This window comes from Alligator mississippiensis, chromosome 2, assembly GCF_030867095.1.
Source record: "Alligator mississippiensis isolate rAllMis1 chromosome 2, rAllMis1, whole genome shotgun sequence".
In the NCBI taxonomy this organism is placed as follows: domain Eukaryota; kingdom Metazoa; phylum Chordata; order Crocodylia; family Alligatoridae; genus Alligator; species Alligator mississippiensis.
Genome location: NC_081825.1, coordinates 274901264 through 274927773, shown reverse-complemented (window position 1 = coordinate 274927773; position 26510 = coordinate 274901264). Strand labels below are relative to the sequence as shown.

Genomic DNA, 26510 nt, shown 5'->3' with positions numbered 1-26510 from the left:
GACAGCCTCTGTCTTATTATACAGTTGTGCAACACCTATTTAATTCTAGTCTGAAATGTTAGAAACACAGTTGATGGCAAGCGGATAATATGTTTTGCATTTTTTCTAGTGGATTATATTAGCCTCTCTTTCAAACAAGATAAGACATTGAGCCAGGTAAGATAATGCACTAATCTAATTTTTTTCTTTTAATCATAGTTGTAGTAGTGATATGATATGTTCTGTCATGTCAGTTTGCACAAGTAGAAGGTTTTATCTTTTTAAATTCTGATTTCATTGCCATTTTTCTGGAATGTGTAGAGGCTTGATATCATTGCTAATTAGTAAATAATTGGCACGTTTTATCTTTTTTTAGTCTTGTAACTTTAAAATTGCTTTCTAGATGATTTATTCAATAACTTCTGGTTAACAATATGGCTCTGATAATCTTACCATTAGATTGGCATTGGTGGTCCCTGCCTCCAAAATAGGGGGAATCTAATCCAAAAGCTCCACCTGGATGCAAGGGGCTGTCTATGCAGATTTAATTGTAGACCATGGGCGCTTGTGCATAAGATGAAAATCCCTGTTTTTGTGGTTTAATTGCATCACACTTTACACATCCTTGGCTTTTTGCCATTTAAACAAGTTTGTTATGTTGAAAACTAAACCACAGCTGCATGTAGTTTAGTTTGCAATGTTGTTACTGGTAATTTACAGACTTTAATATGATAGCTGGCCTTGGGAGAGCCAGGCTGAAGGCAGAAGCAGCGAGGGACCCGATCTTTTTTTTTTTTGTGGGGCCTGCCTGCCTGCCTCTCTCGTGGCCCCAGCTTGGAGGCAGCTCCTGTTGGATCCAACTCTTCCCCAAGCCCACCCAGGAAGCAGTAGCTCATTCACTATCCCCGCCACCTTCCCACCACCTGGAACTGCCTGGGAATGGGCTGGCTTCACCCTAGGGCAGTGTGGATAAGCCGCAGGAGGGTGGTTGTGTTTGCTGGCAGCTGGAAAAGGCAGCAGGAATGGTGCACGGTGCACTAGAAGCTGGGTAGGCTCAGGGAAGTGTTGGATCCAGTGGGTGCTGCGAGCTGGAGCAGCACTCAGCCCACTAGCTGCCTGCCCAGGCAGCCTACTGCCACAAAGGGAAGGACCGGGGGCCCCCACAGGTCAGGGGCCACTCAGTCAGCTGGCAGCTCACATGGACAGGCTCCTCTGGAAAAAAAAAAAAAAGTGGCAAGGGACCCAGTCCTTTTTTTTCACAGATCCTGTCTGTGATCAGGGGGGAGCTGCCAGTGGCCCCTGAGCTGTGGGGGGCCCCAGTCCTTCCCTTCCCCAAGGGGGCTGCTAGTGGGCTGGGGCCTGCCCCAGCTCAGAGTCAGCACCCAGCCTGATCTAAATGTTGCCCAAGCTGGCCCACTCGCAGCCCCTGGCCCACTGGCAGTCCACTTGGGCAGCCCTGGGTGGCACTGCCACTATGGAAGGAAGCACCAGGGCCCCCCCACAGCTCAGGGACCACTTGACCCACTGGCAGCTCACCCCACAGCCTCTGGAGAGGCAGCCAGGCATTGTAGGTGTGGGGGAAAGATTGGGCCCTTTGCCATAACAGTGATGGAAGCTCCTAAATCGAAACAGTGGGTCTTTAATCGTCATAATTAAAAATCCACTGTTTCAACTTAGGGGACTAAACCCCTGTCACATGTACAAGCGCCCCATGGGACCCAAAGTCATAACTGTTTATCTAAACCACTTCTGTAATACTCCAGGAAAACTTCTGCAATTTCAGTTTCCCAGCTAGTTCCAATTTGTTCATATCTCAACTCTAATTTAGCATTTGGTTTGTTTCCAAATGGTTTTCAGTTTCTGTCCAAGAGAAGTCCAGAACCTGAGTAAAACTGAGGCATTGCTTAGACAGTTATGGGTAGGCTTTCCCCGTTCTGTTTATTTCACTCTCCTACACACTCCACTGAAGCTAATAGACCTGAGATACTTTACACCAGCTGAGGATATGATTAAAATTATAATGCACATGCACAGACCTATTAAAAGCTTCAAGATACTGAATTTCTAACATATTCCTTTCTCTTAGGTATCCACCTGTTTCTATAGCTATGATCCATTTAAAGAATGGTACAGTTGTCTGCCCTATAGAACTCAGGATACAAAAAAATTTTCTGGGCGAGTGGTGGCATTTCTTATTGACTATCAACAGGACACTGCAGTAGCTCTTATAACTATTCAGGTACAGTATGAAACCAGGGACAGTATTTGCTATTTTGAGCCTCTGAACTTTAGCTATTTTGATTCAGTTGCCCAACCTTCTTTGCCACACTGTTATTCTGTTAAGGAAAACAGTTTTTGAGACAGGATGCTGCACAGTGTTGATGAGTAGTTAAAGCAGGGGACTGAAAAAGAAGAGATATGGGTTGTATTCCTGACTCCAGCTTCTCCATCAGTTAAAAAAAAAGAAGGGGGGGGGAATGTGATAATTTACAGGAGTGTAGCAAGGATGAAGTCCTTCTGTGAAATGCACCCCAGTACAGAAGTCCAGAACAAGCTTATTGGAAATAAGTGGTTTACAGGCTTTATGCTGCACTTCTGGATAAGGGTGAGTTTTACCCTAAGCATTTGGAGATCTTGACTGGGACGTGCTACTGAAGTGGAACACAGAAATAAAAATACTGCTAGTGTGTTTTTATCTATTATTCTTTCTATTAAAATGGGTTCTTCCCTGGCACTGAAAAAGTTATCTCAGCAAATGCCTTTTCATAAGCACCAATATTCTGAAGAAGAAAATACAACATTTAATTCAAATTTGCAGGCTATCTTGAAGCCCTGCTAGAAATACCACACAGCTGTTCTTACTCCCAGCTCCTTTTCCCTGCATCAGAGGTAGTTCTTCATCTTCCAAATATCATAAAAAGCCTTTCCCTTAGATTACAAGTAATAAAAAATATTTGTATTTGATCAATCAGTAGAAAACAAAAATATGTTCCCAGGCACATGATAATATGCTTGTTATTTTATTCAAGTTCTATGTACTAGCTGCTGTCTCCAGATGTAAAATTCATTATCAACTTAACTGTGCTGATTCTAATACTTTGCATGCTAGTAGTTCTGTTATCTATTGTTAATAATATTGTTATTCATTTTTAGAATAAGGCAAAGGTTTCGGTATACAAGATAACAGACCACAAATTGCACACACGGACAAAATTTCCATCATTTTGGTTTCCAGATACTAAATTTTTTCCTACTGGAATGTTTTTCCATCCAAACAGTCACTTTCTCTATGTTTATGGAAACCAGGTGAGTATGCGTGGGAACAGACATAAGGTTGATGACTTGAGGAGGAAATTCTAATTCTGTTTCCTAGAAGTAATTTTATCAAACTCTTACTAACTTCAGTGGAAGCAACCCAAAATATCAAATTGTCACAGATTTTCTAAATGTTTGAAAAAAAAAATTACTTTACTTGATAGTGCTAACTCTGCATCCCTTACTTGCACTGAATGGTTTCTGTGAATGCTCGCATTAAGTCACAGTGGATGTGTCTACACAAGATGCTAACTTCTCAGTAGCCTAGTAACATTGTGCAGTAGCGTGCAGGACAAAAACCATGCTAATACACTACTGCGCAGTAGTATTAAGCTACTGTTCAGTTAGCATCACTAAAAAGCTGTGTGCTGGCGCTATTTTGCAGTAGCACCAGTTACTGTGCATTGATTTAGTACTTGGTTATACAAGTACTAAGCGTAATGCATGATAACTACAGTGCATTGATGAACATGTAGACACCCAGTGAGATTTTGCAAACTGAGGTACTATTCAGTATGAGTCAGGTTGTCAGAATTAGGCCTTAGAGAAAAAATCATTCATTTTAATAATGGGGAAAACGTTAAAGAAATATATTTTAATTTTGCAAGATGCAAAGATTTCTGTGGGTAATATATTTCATTGAGCCAAAACCATGGTTGGGATAGATTTAGACAAGCTTTTGAATACAGCACTTTCTTTTTGTCTATCTATCAATCTTTGAAGACCACTTCTCTACATGTCGAGCCCATCCTGATGGTAGCTTGCTAAATGGATTCCACCTTTCCTCCCATCACTGTTTGTTTCTCCAGCCATAGACAGTGATGACAGTGGCAGGCCCAGTACCCACCTGACACCCATTGAGAACAGTGGTGGGATCTACTTTGAAATCCTTTTCTGCATTGTAGGCACTGTATGTGTGGGCAGTCAAAGTGCATCATGCCCATCCCCCAGCTGCTTATCCTGATGTGACCTGGAGGTGGCACCTAGTGGTAGCAACACCAAAGCAAGCCTGCCTGGCCTGGTACACCCCATATGAGCTATCCTTCAGCAAGAGAACTGGCAATCTCCAATATTTCCATTTCTTGGTCCAGTCATGTATCACACATGAATTTGGACAGTTAACTTTGCAACAAAATGTTTATATTGCACTGGACCATCAAGGGTGCATTCTGCAACATGAAAGATGAATAGTTGGTCTTGAATATGTAACTCCATAAAAGACATGAGAGAGGGGGTTTCAGTCTCTAGTAATTTAGTGTTTTTGACATTCAGAAAACTAAGGGCCTCCATCAACAAGCTTGTAATGACCAGATCCCAGACCCAGTAATTCAGATTCAGGGTGAGACTGGTGAAGGTTGAGTATTTCCCATACCTCAGAGGCCACCTCTCACAGAAGGCTGACATTGACAAAGAAATCCAACATTGCCTCAGATGTGCAAGTGTAACAAGTGGAAACAAGTGTCTGAAGATCATAGTATCAAATCCTAAACCAAGCACATGGTTTATCAAGCAGTTGTGATCGCCACGAGCATCAAGACAATGATTATCCAACATTAATTTTGCTGGGCTGGCCACCTCATCTGGAGAACTGACTCCAGACTTCTGAAGCAAGTTTTATTCTCCCAGCTCAGTCAAGGTATACACTCAAGAGTAGGGCAGAGAAAGCACTTCAAAGATATCCTCAAGGCCGACTTGAAAAAATGCACCATCAATATCAACTCTTGGGAGACTATCATCCAGGGCTGCCTGAAATAGAGGAAGAGTCTAATGCAAGGATCTCAGTACTTTGAAACCTTACAGGAGACAGAAAAACAGAAGTGGCAGAAACAGTGTGTTGTAAACTGAACCAAGAACTCGAAGCCACCCACCCACACAGAAACATGTGCCCAAGCTGCAAGAGTCTGTCGATCCCAGATAGGCCTCATCAGCCATCTTCAGACCCACAAATAAAGCAAGCATGAAAGATAATCATCCTTGACTGTAAGGGATTGCCAATGATGATAAGTGTTTTTGTTGCTGACAAGTGTTTCATGCTTGGCCCCTAGGAGGGGGCCACACTGTTTTTGCACTTCCAGCCTTTTAAAATATTTTTATAATAATGGATTAAAAGCAAAAGTTTTTCTTATGCCATGCGTTATTCTTAAATTACTTATGTACAAATTATAGATATCAGGAAATCTGCTATCATCAGATAGGATCTAATATCTAGAAACATTAACTCCTGGATTTTGGATTAGCTTGGTATATTTGTTGTATATTTGTTGCATCTCTGTCTTAATAAAGAAAGTATATTTTTATAATTTGGGGGCTGGTGTCTCTGCCTTGAGTATACCAATATTCAATTAGAAGAGTCTCTATAGTGAATCTGTCTCCAATTTAAATGAAGGCAGTAATTTAAGAGTGCTATTTGGTTTTTTTCCCTAGGTATGGTTTTCTGATGATGGAGGCAACACTTTTGTGCTATTATTGAACCTGAAGAATGAAATAGTTGTGAAAATAAATACATGTGTTTACAGTCAGTCAATTACTTTTGTAACTAATAAGGGAAGTATCTTCTATACTAAGGCAGGTGAGGCATTCATAACTAGCTCTCTGAGGGTCAACCCAAACCAGGCCTGGAAAGGTTTCTCACTGAAGTTAATGGGATTGAGAGGTCCACCCCAGTGTGCAGTGCAGGATCAGGATGCTAAATGTTACATCTTTTAGGAGATGATCATGCCAGTAAATGTATTTGTTGTGTTGTTTCAAATGGCTATTTATTAACTTTACAAAGCTTGTTTAAGATTTTTCAAAGTAGGGGCATTAAGACCTCCCTACTCCCACTAGGAGTTGCCAGTAGGAACAGCAACACTCTTCAGTCACACTACTATAGTGGCTAGTGTGCCTGACCCATTTTAAACTTACTGTCCTCTGTCTTTTCTCTGTAGGTTTTGAAAGATATGCAAAACTTACGACTTCACAACACAGTGTTTTTACTTTGTACTTTGACCACTTGGGAGCTTTACATCTAATTGTTCTGAATGAGTCAGACCCTGATTGTGTGGATATAGATCAACTTGATTTTATTTCTTTACTTCAGGTCAGTTGTCTAACAAAATGTAATAAACTTGTAAAATATTCTTAAAACCCACAGAGAGATGCTTTTTAGGGATGTACAAAATGGGCCCTATTCAATTAGGATTCAGATTTGACCCAAATTGGGGACAGTAATTCAATTTGTTGATATGGACCACTGTCCCTGATTTAATTCGGCTGAATCTGAAGATTTGATGCTGATTCAGAGAATCAGCAATTCGGCCATAGACACAGCTTTAAATGTTTTTTCTACATACCTCGAGGTACCAGGTGCAGCTCGTGACCACTGCAATGCTGGGATGGATGGAGCATCCCACAGGAGGACAGGGTGAGCCCCCGCATGATTGGCAGCAAACCCAGAAGTGGACAAGAAGTACTTCCGGGTGTGCTGGGGATCATGGTGGGGGCTCCCTGGCACCCCCCCCCCCCACCAGCTTGACAAATGGCCATGGGGGGAACCCCCGGGGCCCCCCCCAGACCCAGGAGGCACCAGTCACCAAACTGGGGAAGTGCACGGGGGGGCCCCCAGCACACTCCCCGGCAGACCCAGAAGTGGACTGGAAGTACTTCTGGTACACTTCTGGTTCTGCTGCCGAGCATGCTGGGGAGCCCCCTGCATTCCTGTGGGATGCTCCATCCACCCCAGCATCGCAGCATTCGTAAGCCACCTGCTACCTAAAGGTATGTAGAAAAAACATTTAAAGCTGTGTCTATATCCAAATCGCCGAATCTCTCAAAATTGATTTGGAGGGTTCCGATTTGATTTGGAGAGAGTAAAGGGTCCTTTGATTTGATTCAGATTCAGAGATTCGACCACCAAATTGGGCCAAATCTCCACCAAATCGAATCAGAGACTGAAGCTTTGCACAGCCCTAATGCTTTTCCTTCCCCATAAACAAAGTGCAAGAAAAGGATGGGCTCTATCCTCAGCCCCAGAAAGTGTAAAGTGACAGTGCAGTCCCTGTATTTGCATTTTCAGTCCATGAGAAGGAGTAAGGAGCAGTCTTTTTGCACCTTTTTGCAGAGTACAAAGAAGTGCAGATCCTCTAGTTCCTCTCTCCTTCCTAATGGAAACAATCATCATCCGATTATCTTCCCTGTAAAGTAAGCAGGCTCACAAAGGCCACCTTTCACTGGCTGGTGAAATCATGCTGTACTTAGCTGTTGTAGAGGGTTTTGAGTGTATGCTTTGGCCATGGTGATTTTCACCTTAAGGAAAGAAAAGAGAGATTAGCAAAACTGTTACATGCTAAGGATGCAGTAGGAAGCTGGTATAATACTGTTAAATCAAAATCTCTTAAATTAAGAGGGCATCAGTACAATTTGTATTTTATATTATTTAACAAAAGAAGACTAAAGATAACCTTCTCTCTCTTATTCTAGGAGACTGACTTAGGTTTTGATAACCCATTGGTTTTACAATATGTCACTGAAGAGCAAGTGATATTTTTTCAACATATCGCTTTGAATAACAGCTCAAGTGATAGACCAGAGCCCAGATTTACTCATGTACATAAAGACCAAATACTAATTCAAGGGTAAATATTAATGATGTATCTAAAGTTAATATAGCAGGTATTAATCAGCTAAAATGACATTGCCAAATTCGTTATCGTAGTTTTTATTTTAAATAATTTAAAATACTATTTTAGGAACTTGGAAATATTTGGCAAAACTCTGCCCTCCATAAAATGGGCAAACCCTTTGGTTTCTGTAGGATTGCATAAGTAGATTAATATAAATTTTTCTGTCAATTATTACTTTTCCTATTCTATAAATGATTGGTTCAGTCTTGCAGTCCTAGTTCAAGCAAAGCATATACTGAAGACTTGTGGATGCCTTGTCACCACTGAAAAGCTTTTATTTGCCAATTGCTAACAGAAAAACTTCAGAAATTTGATTTGCTTGCCTTCTGCTTGGCCAATAGAATGCTAGTAGTAAACACTCAAGGTAAAATGGCACAGTCATGGGGAAGATATATACGGTATAGGAATGGTGTTTCTTAGACTACTGAGTTTAATGTGACTTCTCACGTGGAAATTCTGCTTGATGGAAAAGTGTAGGTTGTGGTCCTTGAATTTTTGTTTGGTGTTTTAGTGCAGGCCAGAATGACTCTGCTTGGGTTAGAAGGCAGACACTAGAACCTGGCCACTACTGCTGCCACTTCACTACACAGCAGTGTGAGGAAGAGTTCTCATGGCCAATACTTCTTCCTACGGTAGTACAAAGAGAGTGACTACCACCAAAGCCCCCTGCTGCCAAAAGGTGCCAAAGTCTGTAGGTCAAACAGAATGACTTTGCAAGCCACCAGCCCATGGATCTTTGGTTGTCATCCCCTATTTTAGTGGATTTTTCTATTTATTATAATAGCTTTTTATTTAGTTTATTCTCGTACACTGATAATAGGCACTAAATCCCTGTAGAGGCCTGTGCCGGCTGTAGGCGTTATCTGGCCTCTGACCTCTGCCAAGAGACTGCCGACCTACAGGTGGTGACAGGGTGGACTCTGGAGTAGGATTGCCTGGTCTGCCCAGAGGATGATCTTTTTCCTCCCACCTGCCATGACTAGATGGAATAAATTCTTAGGAGGCGGTTCCCTGTGAGTGATCTTCCTGGGTCCAGTCCCTGTCTTCTTTGTGGGGCTCCAACCTCCCCGTTACCCTACCCTAACCACTCCAGTCTTTGGTGGAGTTAAATCTAGGCTGAGGACTGATGATGAATACCTCAGTGGCTCAAAACTATAGCATGGTCAGTAGCTAGCAGCCTCGGGGCACAAAGCCCAGTGTGCAGCAGCAGCCGCCTCACCCCGTGCACAGAGCAGGGGGCCATGTGCCCCCGGGGCCTCTGCCAGGGTGCATGCAGCAGCAGGAGCCCCCATCCTGCACACCTGGACGAGTCACCTCGGCTCCGACCCTCCCCTGGCCCAGCCCGGTTGGGACCCCATTCAACCGGTGGCAGGGGGCACAGAGGGGGATCATCCCACTCACCCAGCCCGGCCCCAGTGGCAGGGGGTGCAGTTCAGCCTAGCCATGTGCATCCTGCCACTCATACGTCCTGCTGCTCCCGGACTGCATCCTGTCCACTCCCCACGTGCATCCCACTGCTCCCAATTGCAGAGCCTCTGACAGTCGATCTCAGTCTGGGGCAGCTAGCCCCCCAAATTGAAATAGAATGCCAGGGGCTCCCCAATCGACCAGTCGATCTCAATCAGCTGGTTGGTGACCAGTGCTGTAGAGGTATCTCATTCAGAATTTGATAAAGCCATGATGAAATCCTTGTTTTGCTATTCACCAAGCACTCTCCGGTTTGTCAGTCACTAGAAGTGGAGCACACAATGGTAAACACTGAAAGAATTCCTGTTACAATACAGGTAAGTATTTTCCCTTTGTTTGTCTCAGAATACAGACAAAAGAGTTTATAGTTAACAAAGCCAATCTGCATCCATGCTGTGCATATGTTAGTTACTTCCATTAACAGTTTAGTCTAATAATGGATATGTGCTTCTGTTAATGTAGGTCAGTAGGATCAGGTGTGATAGTCAATATTTTCCAACATGACCATCATCCATACTATTTATCTTCAATCATCCTAGACATTCTGAAAAAGTTTCACATTGAATCTGAAATAGACAGTCCTTGCGCAGTGAATGTGTTAACTATTTTTAAGGAATCAGACAGCAGCTCAGTTAGGCTTCATATTTCAAAATCTGGTAAGTATCAATATTGTAAGATATTGACTGTAATGGGGATAGTTTAAAAAACTCATATGTAAACTTTTACAGAAGTCTCCCACTCTAGTTGCATCAGTGTATGCTACGTTTAACCTCCATAAAAAGGACTTCATGTGTCAGGTGTATTAGTTCGAACTGTTTCTTCCCCCTGTTTCATTATGGCTAGATTTTTTTCATATTTAATTTCCAGGGCATATGGTTTTTGACTATCAGACAGATGACTATTTCGAAGTTTGTTTTTTTCCTTCTTTTCCCTAAAATTGTATCTGTTTATTGTATCCAAATAGTTTATATTACTGTATTTTCTTATATACCACACATTCTCCAGTAAGACCTTGCTTTGGGAAGGCAAAATGACAAACAAGATTTTTCCATAGCAGGGGATCCAGACTTCAGTGGCTGTGAGAGGGGTAATGCTGTAGCTCTGTCCCTGAGGGATGACCTCTACCCTCTCCCTCACTGAGGCTGGCAAGGGAAAAAGCACAGCCAGTAGTGAAACAAAGTAGGGAGGGCAATCAGGCCTGCTCATGGTCAGATAAATTGCCATATTTGAGGTCAGGAAGAAATTTTACCCTGTGGCCAGACTGGTATTGACTGTGGGGTTTTGCCTTCCTCTGTAGCAGGAGTGTGGCCCTCTTCCTAGAATCTCTTAAGAATATATTAACTCTAAAAGCAAGAAGACATCAGTTTGGCCAAAAATCTCATGATTTTTGGTGCTGTTCTTCATAGATTTCATAGACATTAGGGCTGGAAGGGACCTTGGAAGATCATCGAGTCCAGCCCCCCGCCCAAAGGGCAGGAAGTCAGCTGGGGTCATAGGATCCCAGCAAGATAAGCATCCAGTTTCATCTTGAAGGTGTTCAATGTAGGCGCTTGAACCACCTCCAGCAGCAGGCTATTCCAGACCTCGGGGGCTCGGACAGTAAAGAAATTCTTCCTTATGTCCAGCCTGAAACGGTCTTGTAGTAGTTTATGACCATTCGACCTAGTCGTCATCCCTTGGGGCGCTCTGGTGAACAAACGTTCCCCCAGATACTGGTGGTCACCCCTGATAAACTTATAGATGGCCATCAGATCACCCCTGAGCCTGTGCTTTTCCAGGCTAAAGAGCCCCAGGGCTCTCAGCCTGTCATCGTAGGGTCTGTTTCCCTGACCTCTGATCATGCGCGTGGCTCTTCTCTGGACTCTCTCAAGCTTCTCCACATCCTTTTTGAATTGTGGAGCCCAAAACTGGACGCAGTACTCCAGCTGCGGCCTCACTAAGGCCGAGTACAAGGGGAGAATGACGTCCCGGGATTTGGAAAAACTTAGCTCATTCTTTTAAAATATATATAAAAGAAAGAGCTAAGTTTTTTTTTCACATTCCCAAAGTGTAGACTTTAAGAACAGTGCCAAAAATCATGACAGTTGGCAATACTGCATCATCTACTGTGGTCCCCCTGCTTTACCTATAGCAGGTTAGGGTGTTGTGTAAAGGTTGATTGTGTAGTTTTGCTAAGAGGTTAGTGTAACTTGGGCTATGGACAAACATTCAAAATACCTGAGCGTGAATTGATTCAATCTTTGCAAGCAGAAAATGAAGAAGGGCAAAGTCTGCAAGGCCAGGGACCCACAGCCCAAGAGGGGTGCAACCTGAGAGGGTCAGCCTGAGAGGGGCATGACCAGAGCCCAAGCCCGGAAACCAGGTCCAGTGTATGGGCCTAGACTGAGAGGGGCCAGAGCCCAGAAACCAGGTCTGGCATAGTGGGCCTAGGCTGAGAGGGGCAGCCAGATAAAAAGAGGCCAAAGCCAGGAAGGCAGTAGCTCCAACAGGGGCATGGAGGCCTGAGGAGGCCTAAAGTGATAACTGGTAACATCTGTTAGGCATAGGCATGGCTGTAGGGATGGAAGGAGAACACAAATAGACCTCAAGACAACTGGTACCCTGGGGTGTAGACAGGCCAGAAGGGCCCACCTAGTGCTCAAGAGGCAGGACTGGAACCAGCTGGATCCAGGGGGCCTCTGCTGGCTGACAGACAGACAAGAGCTGGCTCTGGGACCCTAGAGCAGCCTTCCTTTTTACAAATTAACTAATTGCATCAAGGTGTAGCAGATGAGAGAAAAGGGAAGGTACCCACAGAGCCGGAGCAGGGCAGAAGCCATGTGACCACCATCATCACAGTTTCTCCTGGGGTCCAAACCAACTACAGTTAGACAATGGATTTATATAGGATATTCTGGATAGGGATGATCCTGCCTCAGGCAGCAGATTGGTCTAAATGACCTCTCAAAGTGCCTTCCAGCCCTACTTCTTTATAACTATAATTCTCACTGATTCTATGATTCCACAGTTATCTCTCTCCCTTGGATTATATATTGATAATATCTAACATCTGTCAAGAGGTACAGTTACCAGAGACTGCACCCTTGGGTGCTCAGGACTAGTGCTCCAGTCATCCACCCCTCATTACAATACTGCCTGTTCCTGAAAGCCCACTACAGTTCTTTTGTTGAATCCAAGAATAATCGAAGAATAACCCCAAGAGGGGTTCCAAAGACATCTCTGATGTTTTGGCAAAGAATGGACAAGCTAAGAGTCACAATGTAGCAGAATCTCTCCAGAAGTGCAGGAGGAGACTGGAAGAGATTCAGGCAAATATTTGCAGGATTCTTGGAAGCAAGTAGAGCTACGGAATAAGATGAGGAACAGGGGGCAACCATTTTTCTGAAGAGGGCCATGTAAGTAGGTACTTTATGGGCACTGAAAGAAGTGATATTTGTTGCACAATTAGCCCCCTGAAAACACTCTACAGCCATGCCTTGACAGAAGTGCACAGCTGCAAGAGCACTTTAAAAGTGCCCAATCACACAACAAATTAACCCTCATTTAATGTGGGTTCAGATTTATTAAGGGTTCAGATGAAGGTGCTCCATTTTGGAGCACCTTCATTAACTTCTGTTTGTCCCTGCTCATGAACAGGGCTGGGCTGCATCAGCCCTGCTCCTGGTACTGTCTTTAGGATGGGAGGGGGAGGGAGCTTGGTTTGAGGACAGGGCAGGTGGATTGGAGCTTCCACATTTAGGCTGAACAAACCCCAGACAAGAACTCCCTCACCTGCTCTCTCTCTCCTCCCATCCTGAAGACAGCACTGGAGCTGGGAGTGAAGGGCAGGGCAAGGGGAGAGAAACTGCAGACACACAGCCTCTCTCCACTGGATCAGCTCCAAAGTAGAGCTTGATTTCCTCTCCCCTCCCCACCAACTAAACAGTGAACATCTGTTGGGTCTGGGGGGAATGGGCATTGCTGTAATTCATGACACTTTCAGTGAGGCACCATGAGCTACAGTGGGAAGCTGCATGTCTGTCAGTGCCTGAAGTTGCTGCCTAACTAAGGCTAACCCCTTAGTGTGTGTGTGGGAGGCGGCGGCTGAGTGGAGCCGGGCCGGGTCAAGCCCCGCCCAGGCCCCTACTTGGCCCAGCCCCCCAGGGAGAGAGAGAGAGGAGTGGGGGTACTCACCAGCCCCCCTCCAGTAGGGCAGGGTCCCCCAAATCCTGGGCAGGGCCCCCTTATTGCCCTAAGAGCAGCTTCCTCGACGGCAGGCCCACTGTGCATGTGCGCAGTTTAAAAGGGCCCGCCGACCGGGAAAAAGCCCAGTTAGGCTCGGAAGTGGCGGGAGACGCGCGGGCGATAGCTCGCTGCGCCCCCGCTCCCCCAAAGCCCCCCAGAAACCCTCCAGCAGCCGTGGAGCCCCCCGCCGACCCCCAGCACAGCCGGGGTAAGCGGGGCCCGTGGAGAGAGGGGGCTAACCCCTTAGTGTGTGTGTGGGAGGCGGCGGCTGAGTGGAGCCGGGCCGGGTCAAGCCCCGCCCAGGCCCCTACTTTGCCCAGCCCCCCAGGGAGCCACGCAACCGGAGCCACGCAAACAGGCGCGCTTCTCTGCCGGCACGTGAGTTAGTGCGGAGTTTGCACGGGAGGGCGTGCGGGAGGGCGCCGGACCCTGCCTGCGCACCCCCCAGGGTAGACAGCCCCAGCCGTAGCCAGCCTGACAGAGGCATGACACGGATGGGCATGCGCCACACCCCGAGGGTCCCCTCGGGCTCCGCGGCCCCCCCCTCTGACACCTCAGAGACGGCCACCCAGACGGAGCCCCTGGTTCCGGGCTCCACGCAGACGGAGCCCCTGGTTCTCGGCTGTGGGGGCTGCCTGTCCCTTTTCCAGGCTCTGGGGCCTGGGAGCATGGTGACCTCCCCTTGCGGGGTCTGCTCCATTTTGGGGTCTCTGGTGTGCCAGCTGGAGGAGCTCCAGGCCACAGTCCAGAGACTGCATGCCATCAGGGACTGCGAGCAGGAGATAGACTCCTACTGCCAGGCCCTTCTCCCCCGGGAGGCAGAGGGTAGATCACAGTCTCCCTCCACGCCAAAGGAGGACTCTGGGACCTCCTGCTGTGTCCAGCCAGGGGCATGGACCAAGGTGGTCAAGGGCCCTAAGGCCCGCCGCACCAAAGCCCCTCCCCCACCAGAACTGAGCAACAGGTACGCACCTCTTGCTGCCTCAGCAGAACCTGCTGAGTTGCCGGCTCCTGCAGGCAACATGGGCCTAACTGCACCTACCGCCCCTGCTCTCCCCAAGACAAAACGTAAGGTGTTTGTTGTGGGAGACTCCCTCCTGAGGGGGACGGAGGGGCCAATCTGCCAGCCCGACCTCTTAGCCTGGCAAGTCTGCTGCTTCCCAGGGGCCCGCATCTGGGACATTGCGAAGAGGATCCCCAAGCTCCTCAAACCCACAGACCACTATCCCATGCTCCTTATTCATGTGGGCACCAATGACATGGCTCAGAGCACTCCCAGCCAGGTCATGAGGTGCTACAGGGATTTGGGAGCAGGGCTTAAGGGTCTGGGGGCACAGGTGGTGTTCTCATCGATCCTCCCAGTCTCAGGCTATGGGCTGAGAAGGGACAGGAGGATCTATGTGGTCAACAAAAGACTGCAGCGCTGGTGTCGTCAGGAAGGCTTTGGCTTTCATGACCACAGCCCGCTCTTTGGCGAGAGAGGCAGCGAGCTGCTGGGAAGAGATGGTCTCCACCTCTCTCCCCTAGGGAGGAGGCTCTTCTCAGCCAGACTGGCTGACCTGCTTCACCGGGCTTTAAACTAAGCCCGTTGGGGGACGGGGGGACTACCGCCACTGCTGGCCCACTGAGCAATCCTTGCAAAGCCAGCGGATCACGGCACTCAAGGGAGACCACCCCGGCCCCAGCCCTGGTAAAATCTGTGGGCAAGAAAGGAGCCCCCCAGGGGGCACTTGCCTGCCTGTACACTAATGCCAGGAGCCTAGGGAATAAGCAGGAGGAGCTCAAAGTGCAAACAATTACGATGTCATAGGGATAACGGAGACCTGGTGGGACTCCACCCATGACTGGACCACGGGGATAGATGGCTATACCCTGTACAGGAGGGATTGTGTAGAGAAAAGGGGCGGGGGTGTAGCTCTCTATATTAAGGAAAGCTACGCATCCCTGCAAGCCGATATTGGTGACCAGGGTGGACGGCTGGAGACCCTCTGGGTTAAAATCCGTGGGGAACACGGCACAGGGGACACAATGGTGGGAGTCTATTACAGACCTCCCACCCAAAGTCCTGAGCTTGACCAGGAGTTTGCCCAGGAACTGGCTGAGGCAGCTTGCTCCAGGACCATGGTTGTCATGGGTGACTTCAATTACCCAGACATCTCGTGGGAGGATCGCTCAGCAAAATCTGAGCGGTCGCAAAGCTTCCTCTCGTGCGTGGATGACCTCTACCTGACTCAAGAAGTCTATGGGCCAACGAGAGGCAAAGCACTGCTCGACCTGGTACTGGCTACTGGGGATGACCTAGTCAGCGACCTAGTGATCGATGGGAAGCTGGGTGACAGCGACCACGAGCTGATCACCTTCACCATCCGTTGAAAAGCTGGCAAGTCAGTCAGCAACACGGAAGTCCTTGACTTCAGGAAAGCCAACTTTGACAAGCTCAGGAGGCTTGTCAGTGAGGCCCTAAGGGACTGTGACCACAGGGAGAGGGGAGTTCAAGAAGAGTGGTTGCTCCTCAAGGGAGCGATCCTCAATGCACAAACTAAGTCTATTCCATCTCGGAGGAAAGGCAGCAAGAGGGCACAGCAGCACCCCTGGCTCTCCAGGGACCTAGCAGACCTTCTGAGGCTAAAAAGAAAGGCCTACAAAGGATGGAGGATGGGAGTCACCTCCAAGGAGGATTATTTTGCACTGGTCCGGTCCTGTAGGGAGCTGATCAGGAAAGCCAAGGCTGCAACTGAACTCCAGCTAGCTTTGAGCATCAAGGACAATAAAAAGTCCTTTTTCAGATATGTGGGGAGCCGGAGGAAAAGCAGGGGCAACGTTGGACCCCTGCTGAACCAGATGGGGCAACTGACAACTGACACCCAGGAAAAAGCCAACCTATTAAATAGGTACTTTGCGTCGGTCTTTCATCAGCCCCGTAGGACGTCCATGCCCGCTACAGGGCCGGGAAGTCCGGATGAGGGTGATCCCCTGCCCTCCATTAATGCTGACTTCATGAAGGAACATCTTGAGAAGCTGGATACCTTCAAGTCAGCTGGCCCTGACAATCTTCACCCCAGGGTACTCAAGGAGCTGGCGAGCATCATAGCCCAGCCTCTAGCGCAGATCTTTGAAAACTCTTGGTGCTCTGGTGTAGTGCCCGAAGACTGGAAGAAGGCCAATGTGGTGCCTATCTTCAAGAAAGGGAGGAAAGTGGATCCGGCTAACTATAGGCCCATCAGGCTGACTTCTATCCCAGGGAAGATCTTAGAAAAGTTTATTAAGGAGGCCATCCTTAATGGACTGGCCGACACCAACATCTTAAGGGATAGCCAGCACGGGTTTGTTGCGGGTAGGTCTTGCTTGACCAATCTCATTTCCTTCTACGACCAGGTGACCTATCACCTGGACAAGGGAGATGAGATTGATGTCATATATCTTGACTTCAAAAAAGCCTTCGATCTGGTGTCCCATGATCGTCTCTTGGAGAAACTGGCCAATTGTCGCCTTGGGTCCCCCACGATCCACTGGCTGGAAAATTGGCTCCGGGGTCGGACCCAGAGGGTAGTAAATGATGGAAGTCACTCATCATGGTGTCCTGTGATCAGTGGGGTCCCCCAGGGCTCTGTCCTTGGACCCATACTGTTCAACATCTTCATTAATGATGTGGACACTGGAGTCAGAAGCGGACTGGCCAAGTTCGCAGATGACACCAAACTTTGGGGCAAAGCATGCACACCAGACGACAGGCGGATGATCCAGGCTGACCTGGACAGGCTCAGCAAGTGGGCGGATGAGAATCTGATGGTGTTCAACGCCGATAAATGCAAGGTTCTTCACCTTGGGAAGAAAAACCCGCAGCATCCTTATAGGCTCGGCAGTGCTATGTTGGCTAGCACTATGGAAGAAAGAGACTTGGGGGTCATCATTGACCACAAGATGAACATGAGCCTGCAGTGCAATGCTGTGGCTAGTAAAGCGACCAAAACACTGGCTTGCATCCATAGATGCTTCTCAAGCAAATCCCGGGACGTCATTCTCCCCCTGTACTCGGCCTTAGTGAGGCCGCAGCTGGAGTACTGTGTCCAGTTTTGGGCTCCACAATTGAAAAAGGATGTGGAGAAGCTTGAGAGAGTCCAGAGAAGAGCCACGCGCATGATCAGAGGTCAGGGAAACAGACCCTACGATGACAGGCTGAGAGCCCTGGGGCTCTTTAGCCTGGAAAAGCGCAGGCTCAGGGGTGATCTGATGGCCACCTACAAGTTTATCAGGGGTGACCACCAGTATCTGGGGGAACGTTTGTTCACCAGAGCGCCCCAAGGGATGACAAGGTCGAATGGTCACAAACTACTACAAGATCGTTTCAGGCTGGGCATAAGGAAGAATTTCTTTACTGTCCGAGCCCCCAAGGTCTGGAACAGCCTGCCACCGGAGGTTGTTCAAGCGCCTACATTGAACACCTTCAAGATGAAACTGGATGCTTATCTTGCTGGGATCCTATGACCCCAGCTGACTTCCTGCCCTTTGGGCGGGGGGCTGGACTCGATGATCTTCCGAGGTCCCTTCCAGCCCTAATGTCTATGAAATCTATGAAATCTATCAGCCAGTTGGTCCTACCAGCTATTGGTCCTACCAAATAAACTTCAGTCTCAAGTAACACAAATAGAGCAAACCAAATCCTCCATCCTCTCTGGACATTAAGAGAAAAACCACTTTCCACTCGGTTTTCCCAGCACAGCAGTTTAGCTTCTCCTCCTTGCAAACTGTTACCTCACAGACTGCCACATCTGCTCTCTCCTCTGGGTTTTAACATCCCTGTGGGACACTCCTTTATTATCTCCTTTCTGAAGGTCCTTACCAGAATTGACTTCCCCTTTCTAAAGGGACAGGCCACCCTGTTACAGGCAAGTACAGAGGCAGTAACTATGTTCAATAGTTTTGCTCTGATTGAAAGCAAATAACCCAGTTTTGAGACAATGACTATATTTAAAGAATATTGTATGACTAAAACAAATGAGGATTTGGGGAGGCATTGGTTTCAAGACATCAAAGAGGAGGAGAGACTTTTGATTGTTTGCTAAGTCAAGAATGCAGTTTCAAAGACTAGACTTAAATTTGGTTCAAGTGGTTTGAATCTGCCAGGCTGCTGAGCTAAAACAGCACAGAACACAAGTTTTGGATGGCAAACAAGACTCAGCTACTGTTGAGCTGATTACAAAGCAAATAAAGTTGCAAACAATAGAAAATAAGCATGATGTTTCAGGCAAGGAAAGCTGCTAGTGTCGCCAAAAGTATGTTAACTGCAAGCAAAGAGTGAAAGCAGCTATTAGCAACATGAAGACTGCAGACAGTAGGCATGTCTACATACAGCGCACTATGGCAACACTGCAATCACGTGGGTCTACATATGATTGCCTGTTACACTGCCGTAGCAGCACACTCCCCGTGTATGGTGCACTGCTATGGTGATGTAGCAGGGAAATCTAAGCATGCTCTGCCCGCACAGTGCAGTAACTGCCCGTACTGCGCCATGCTTTAGCACAGCACCGTAGCAACATCACCGTATGGTTATACGTAATGCACCCACAATGGAAGAAAATACAGACCTAGACAATATTCGGACTATAGACAGAAATGTCATGCAGGAAGTTCTCTTAGCACTTAGAAATGAAAAGAAAGGAAGAGATTTTGCTGCAAATGGCAGATGCTAAATATTTCTCCACACTAGATGCCTCATATTGGTTCTTAGGTACCTCAAGAAAAAAAAAGCAACTAAGGTGGCTACATTCCTACAAGCCTCTTAAAGGGCCAATATCTTTAAATCTGCATATTGCTTTAATTCCCTTTTTGAAGTCTCCAGCTGCTTTAGATTTTGTTTTACTTTATTTTGGGCATCTTTGACTTCTGTGAACATCTCCATTATCTGTTCCCATATTGGTCCACCAAAAAACAAATTATATCTTCTCTGCCTGGAAACTTCATGTGGTTCCTGATGTTTGTTACTCTTCTTCCTACCAGAATGCTCCATTAAATCTGTAAGTTCACTTACCCAAAAATACTTTACATTAAAACTAGGACCAGTTGTTAGTTCCTGCTGCAGTGCACAAATAAACTTCAAAGCAGACTTAAGTAGCTTTCTGAGGATTTTCCTACCAAGTCAGTATCCCATACTGTTACAGGGCTTGTATAGCAGGTCCTATGTCACTTGTGGCTGACCCTTCCCAGCAAAAAGGCATAGTTGAAGCAAAGGTGGTTTGGTCAGAGAGCTTCCACATCTATTCAGTGCTTGGTTATTGTAATGGCACTTGGTGCTCTTAGCGGGGTTTTTTATTTGGTTGTTAAATAAAGCATTTCAAAATGAACTATGGGCACCATCTTATGAAACTGAACACTCTCTCTTCCACATTAAAATTAGGTGCTCAGCAGTTCACAGGACCAAGTTCCTTGTTTAATAAAATGTATTGCTGTTATAACTAACACGAAACCTTGAAACCCAATATGAAATATTGTTCATAAACTCTTACTGATGAATATTCTTTTACTGAATACAGATTCTGCCACTGTCATTCATATTGAGTAATAACTTAATTCATGCATGTTTATATGAGTAGAGGGATAAAATACCAGTACTGTCAGGGTGCAGCCAGGTGCCCTGGGACAAAGTGGAAGTGGGGATTTCAGTGTCATGTTGCAAATACAGAGCTGCCAGCAGCAGCCTTTTTTTCACCCCTTTCCTTCCCAGTCAGCATCCAAGTCAGTTGCCCCTATCGCCCCCACTAGTTATTCCACTGTAAAATACAGCTCAAAATAAGTAAGGGTGCCATAACTTGATCCAAGATTTGCATGCTAAAAATTAATAAACAGAAAATGTAACTATTCTATTTGCTTTATTTTAGAGGAGGGCAAAAATTTCTCTATCAGCAAAATATTCATGCAGTCTGATATAGAAAAGAGTGTGGTGATTCCAGGCTATAGCAGTTTCTTGATCATTGAGATTAAAAATGATCTGAATGCTTTGGCTCATCCTACGATGCCTGACAAAGTGCCTTTCAACAAAAGTTTCCAGCCATATACATGGTTCTTATATGACTTTGGTACTAAGAATGAAAGACAATGGAAGATTAAGGTAGATGACTGTAGGTACTGGATACAAGAAGTTAGTGAGCTACCAAAGAATGCCATTAAATACATGGATCTTGGAGAAGTCAACACATTTACATTCAGAGTAACTCCTGTTGATACAGGTAAGAAATTTGAAATGTATTGTTTATTTTTGAGCTCTAGTTTCCTTTCTGGAAGGTGAAAGAGATGGGCTTGAACCACCTCAGGCTGATGAGACCATTTAGCCTGGTTCTCCCATGTCCTAGGTGAGCTCTCTAGCTAGTATGTTATTCTACCAGGGCAGGGGCAGGCAATCATTTTGGGTGGAGGGTGGCTTACAGTGTTTAGGCAAGCTGTCAAGGGCTGCATAGGTAGCCCTGCCCTTTGACAGATGCATTCCCCTGGTTGCCATCTTGTGATCAGAAATCCCACCCCCTAACCCCTGGCTTTTGCCACCAGAAGGCTTTCCCTTTGCCCCTGGAAATACTCCTTTCAGCAAGGGTTTTTGCCATCTCAGAACCAGAAAAATACCAAATTATATTCTAAAAATTGAACATCTATTTAATTTGATTTTAAAAAATGTCCTGATTTACATGTTTGTGTAGTGCACATAGAAGTGATTGCTTAAAATGAAGTCTTACTTTTGTATATTGTAGGGGGTGGGGGACATGGAAGGGTGGGTATAGGTTTGTTGGGGGGCTGTTGGTGTGTGGGTATGTGGGGTGTGGGTAGGTATGGGAGGCTGTGTGGGGGGAAGGTGGCTGGCATGTGTGAGGAGGTGTGGCCTGGGGGCCTGCATGTATAGCAATGCAAGGGACAGGTGCATGTGTATGGTGGGGTGTGCGTGGGACTTGCCCGATGAACAAACACACACATACACACGCACACACACGCTGTCCCTCCTCCCTCACCACACACACACACACACACACACACACACACACACTCTGTCTCTGCCTCCCCCCCTCATTGCACGCACACACACATACACATACACACAGTCTCTCCCTCCCTCATTGCTCTCGCTGTCTGTCTCTCCCCCTTCCTCACTGCAGGGACGCATGTGCATGCAGACACACACACACATGTGCGCACACATGTGAGCACATGCACACACATGCACACACCTGGGGTACTGGCATGCGCCCTCTTCTCCTGCAATCTGGTGATGCAGCCATGGGCCAAGTGGTGCTCGAGCTGCTGACTGGCAGGCAGGGAAGCAGTGAAAGCTGCGGCAGGCAGAGGCTTCCAGTTTGGGGGGGTGGCGGTGGGAGGGGGCTGGAGGCCGGGCGGGGCTGGGCTGGCCTTGCTACTTTTAGCTTTCCCTGCGTCTTACTGCCCCTGGCTCCTGTCATTTTTTACAGGAACCAGGGACAGATAAATATAAATTTTCTAAATTTTTAAGGGTCCCTGTGGGCCAGATGGAATGGCCTGATGGGCCGAATCCAGCCCACAGGCCATATTTTGCCCACCCCTGTACTAGAGAATGGGTAGTGTTATCACTACCAGTACCACCACCTCTGTTTTAAAAATGAAATAGCTATAAATAAGTTTGCTGGGGGCATATCTTGTTGTGGGGGAATGAGGCATGTTCTAAGCACACCAATCAGATCAAATCTCTGAGAGGACCTATTCAAAGTCAGATTCAGAGAAGAGAGTGAGATGATCAATGAGGTGGTTAGCTATGTTACACTTAAGTCAGGCAGAATTTAGGACAGGGTATCAAGGTGAGACTAACCAGTTCAGAGAGGCATGAGCTTTTGTAGGCAACAACCTACTTTGCCAAAGGTTATGGTAGAAAGAAATGGTTTTACATGGAAGAGAAAGGGACAGGGAGGAGACCATGTTAAGAGATGTAAAAGTAGGTTGACTGGATCAACTGACAATTAATATCTTGAGGGGCACTGGAGTTAACAACTAGTTCAGGTAATGTGATAAGAATTCTGGTGAGACTATAGTTAAGTCAAGTCTGTGGATGATTTATTCTGCCATTTTGTATTCAGGCTGGTTTTTGAAGATCTTTTAAGGACGGTCAGTGATGGTCAGTGACGGAATGTCTGGGGAGGTTAATATGCTCTGCTGCAGACTTTTGTGTGTTTCTGGAATTGATTTTGAATCAGTGTCCATTAATTCTTTTACTTAGAGGTTGCCCCATTTGACCAATATAGACAGAAGAGAGGCACTGTAAGTGAATGATTACATATATGATGTTGATGGAAGAGCGTGAATGTGGAGGAAACTTAGCGGAGGCAGGAGAAAGGCGGCAGGATGCCGTGCCAGTGGCTGACAGCAGTGAAAATGAAAACACGGCAGTGGGAGTCGCCGTGGACCAAGATCAAAAGGAAAACCTGAGGTGGAGCCAGGAGGAGCCAGGAATGGCTCCCATGTCTGTTTGGACACGCTTTGTAAAAGTGTGCCAAGGGTGATTGGCCAGGTGGCCACCCAGTGCCAGGATAAAAGGCCCAGCAGGAAGGAAGCTGGGTGGACTGGAAGTAGTGTCCCCAATTGGCCCAGAGAGGCCAGAGAGTGCCAAGGATCCTACAGAGGAGGAGACATGGTGGCATCCCAGAGGGGGAACCACGGAAGGCAAGTTGGGCCAGCAAGGACCCAAGGAGTCACCTACGAGGCTGGCGTGGGCGGAGGCTGGCAACAGCAGGGGCTAGGACACCAGTGGAGACAATGGAGCCAGAACCCAGACACGGACACCAGACAACAGGTACCAAACCCAGTGTGGGAACGATGCACCAAAGGCCGTCCTGAGGCCCGGGCAGAGTCAGGCACCGCATGAACTGGGAGATACCGAAGAGTGGTGGTGGCCACTCAGTGCAAGTATCACCTGTAGCCCACAGATGCAGCCCCTAAGTAACTGACCGTCAGTGAGGGCCAGAACACCAGCCCTGATGGACAACATCACGGTTGGTGTTAGGCAGGGTGTAGGGAAGGTGGAGCCCCAAGAAGCAATAGCCACGAGCATGACCGAGGGGGAGTACCAGGGGAGACAGGACCAGACGCCATCCTCCCACTAGAAAACCAGTCATCATCAAAGACGTGGCAGGCGAGACCCCTGGGGAGCTGACCCAAGGCCGTTCCCAGTAGCCTGGCCGTGCAGCCCAGAAGGTGACAGCAGGTTTGAAAGAAACCCAGACGCATGACGCTCAGGGGGAGAGGCACGGAAAGCTACAACTTGGTGCCTTGGACGGTCATGATGAAGCCAGGGAAACCCTGGAGGCTGATACTGTTATGGAAGTGAACCTAAGTGAATTTCAACAAGGAGAAATGCAAAGTGCTGCACCTAGGGAGGAAAAATGTCCAGCACACCTACAGCCTAGGGAATGACCTGCTGGGTGGCACAGAGGTGGAAAGGGATCTTGGAGTCCTAGCGGACTCCAAGATGAACATGAGCCGGCAGTGTGACGAAGCCATCAGAAAAGCCAATGGCACTTTATCGTGCATCAGAAGATGCATGACAAATAGGTCCAGGGAGGTGATACTTCCCCTCTATAGGGCGTTGGTCAGACCGCAGTTGGAGTACTGCGTGCAATTCTGGGCGCCACACTTCAAGAAGGATGCGGATAACCTGGAGAGGGTACAGAGAAGGGCAACTCGTATGGTCAAGGGCCTGCAGACCAAGCCCTACGAGGAGAGACTAGAGAAACTGGACCTTTTCAGCCTCCGCAAGAGAAGGTTGAGAGGCGACCTTGTGGCTGCCTATAAGTTCATCACGGGGGCACAGAAGGGAATTGGTGAGGATTTATTCACCAAGGCGCCCCCGGGGGTTACAAGAAACAATGGCCACAAGCTAGTAGAGAGCAGATTTAGACTGGACATAAGGAAGAACTTCTTCACAGTTCGAGTGGCCAAGGTCTGGAACGGGCTCCCAAGGGAGGTGGTGCTCTCCCCTACCCTGGGGGTCTTCAAGAGAAGGTTAGACGAGTATCTAGCTGGGGTCATCTAGACCCAGCACGCTTTCCTGCTTATGCAGGGGGTCGGACTCGATGATCTATTGAGGTCCCTTCCGACCCTAACATCTATGAATCTATGAATCTAAACCCCCAGATCAAGTTGTTAGGCCAGATATTGCATGCAGTGTCAAAAGTTCTTGAGGTCCAACAACAACAAGCCATTCAACAACAGGAATGGATGCTCTGAAACTGGACTGCTTTCCGAATGCATCGTATGATGTTAGAGGATGATGTAGAGACCTACATTGAATCTTCCAAGAGAATGGCGATCCTGGCTGGGGTGGACTGGCTGCAATGGGCCAGCCAGCTCAGGTCCCCAGTATTGGGCAAGACGCAGGCCGCTTATAGGGTCTTGCTGTGGGAAGAGGCTTACGATTACAAAAAAGTTAAGGCGGTGATATTACAGCAGTTGGAACTCTTCCCAGACCACTATCGCAGGCTGTTCCAGGCCTGAAAGAGCAAAGAAGACCGCAGGCCCCAAAACTTGAGGCAGTTATGGAAAGATCTTAAATAAATGGGTGCCACCAGGAAAGGTTGATCGAGCAGCCCTAGCTGACCAGATCCTACTGGAATAATTTGTGAAGGATATGGATGAGGACACCCAGCTATGGATGTGCCAACATTTTTCTTGGATGACCGCTGAAGCCTTAAGGGTTGCAGAGGCTTTCACTACCTCAGAAGGGGAGCCACTGCGGAAAAAGAACTACAGAAGTACAGGAGCGACTCCTAAGAGGGAGGATGAGACCCGGCGGGGGCCTGTATACTATAGCAGGTGAGGAATTGTATGTTACCAGTGTGGTAAGACATGGCACATGTCTTGGGAATGTGCCTTAGGGGCCCCGGAGAAGTGGAGACCCACCGGAGAGGTGACAGGGTTGAAGGCGTACCATGAGGTCCATGAACCAGTCGTAGAAATGGGCTGTAGCTTCAGGCATTGCAAAGAGGTAGAGGGATGGGACCGCCCGATGGTGACAGCGTGGGTGGCAGGCAAGCCACTATGGGCTACACTGCTCCCAAACACTGATGCGGGCCGAGGTGATCCCCCAGAGTGTCATTGAATGGTGCCCTCCAGTCCGGATGCTCTGCATACACGGCAAAACCAAATAATACGAAAGGGGCTTTGTGGACGTGAGGATTGCCAGTCGCAAAGGCAGATTACTCATCAGTCTGGCTCCACACTGGATGGCCAGATGATTGTAGGAAGAGACTGGCCACCCCTCTGTCAAATATTAGAAGAAGTGCGCATTGAAGAACTAAGACAGGGAAGACCTGAGAGGAAGGTTGGATAGCAGAAGAGGATTCGAATTTATCCAACGAGGAATAGTAGGTTAGCCTTGGGGTGAGCACTGAGGACATGCACTTTCATATGGCCCAAGAGGAGGACAGCGAACTACAGAGGATACGGGAGATGGAAGTGGCCCTGGTGGAAGAAGAGACCATACAGCCTGGGATGGACATAAGTGACACTTATTTTTGGATATATCAGGGTTTGTTATATGAGGTGGCAAAATGCCCGGTCCAAGGGGAGTGGACCCAACAGCTAGTAGTCCCCATGAGAAGGTATGGAGGTTGGCACATGCCAGCCTGATGGGTGGTCACCTCAGGGCAGACAAGACCAGCAGGCATTGGGGGAGTCCCTGTTCCCCCGAACACTACCAGGAGTAACAAGAAATAATGGTCACAAGCTGGCAGAGGGTAGATTCAGGCTAGATATCAGGAGGCGCTACTTCACTGTCAGGGTGGCTAGGATCTGGAACCAACTTGCAAGAGAAGTGGTGCTGGATCCTATCCTGGGGGTCTTTAAAAGGAGGCTGGATGA

General features: G+C 47.5%; 1 protein-coding gene across 1 annotated transcript in view; it reads left to right on the top strand.

Annotated features, from left to right (window-relative positions):
- The window catches only part of CATSPERB (cation channel sperm associated auxiliary subunit beta), a 122041-nt gene that overhangs the window by 55617 nt on the left and 39914 nt on the right, over positions 1-26510 (top strand). The window contains exons 12-19 of the mRNA XM_059723176.1: positions 110-156; positions 2066-2218; positions 3133-3285; positions 5719-5863; positions 6222-6373; positions 7753-7907; positions 9885-10078; positions 20525-20872. Coding sequence (XP_059579159.1) covers positions 110-156; positions 2066-2218; positions 3133-3285; positions 5719-5863; positions 6222-6373; positions 7753-7907; positions 9885-10078; positions 20525-20872 — 1347 coding nt within the window. The remainder of the gene's footprint in view (positions 1-109; positions 157-2065; positions 2219-3132; positions 3286-5718; positions 5864-6221; positions 6374-7752; positions 7908-9884; positions 10079-20524; positions 20873-26510) is intronic.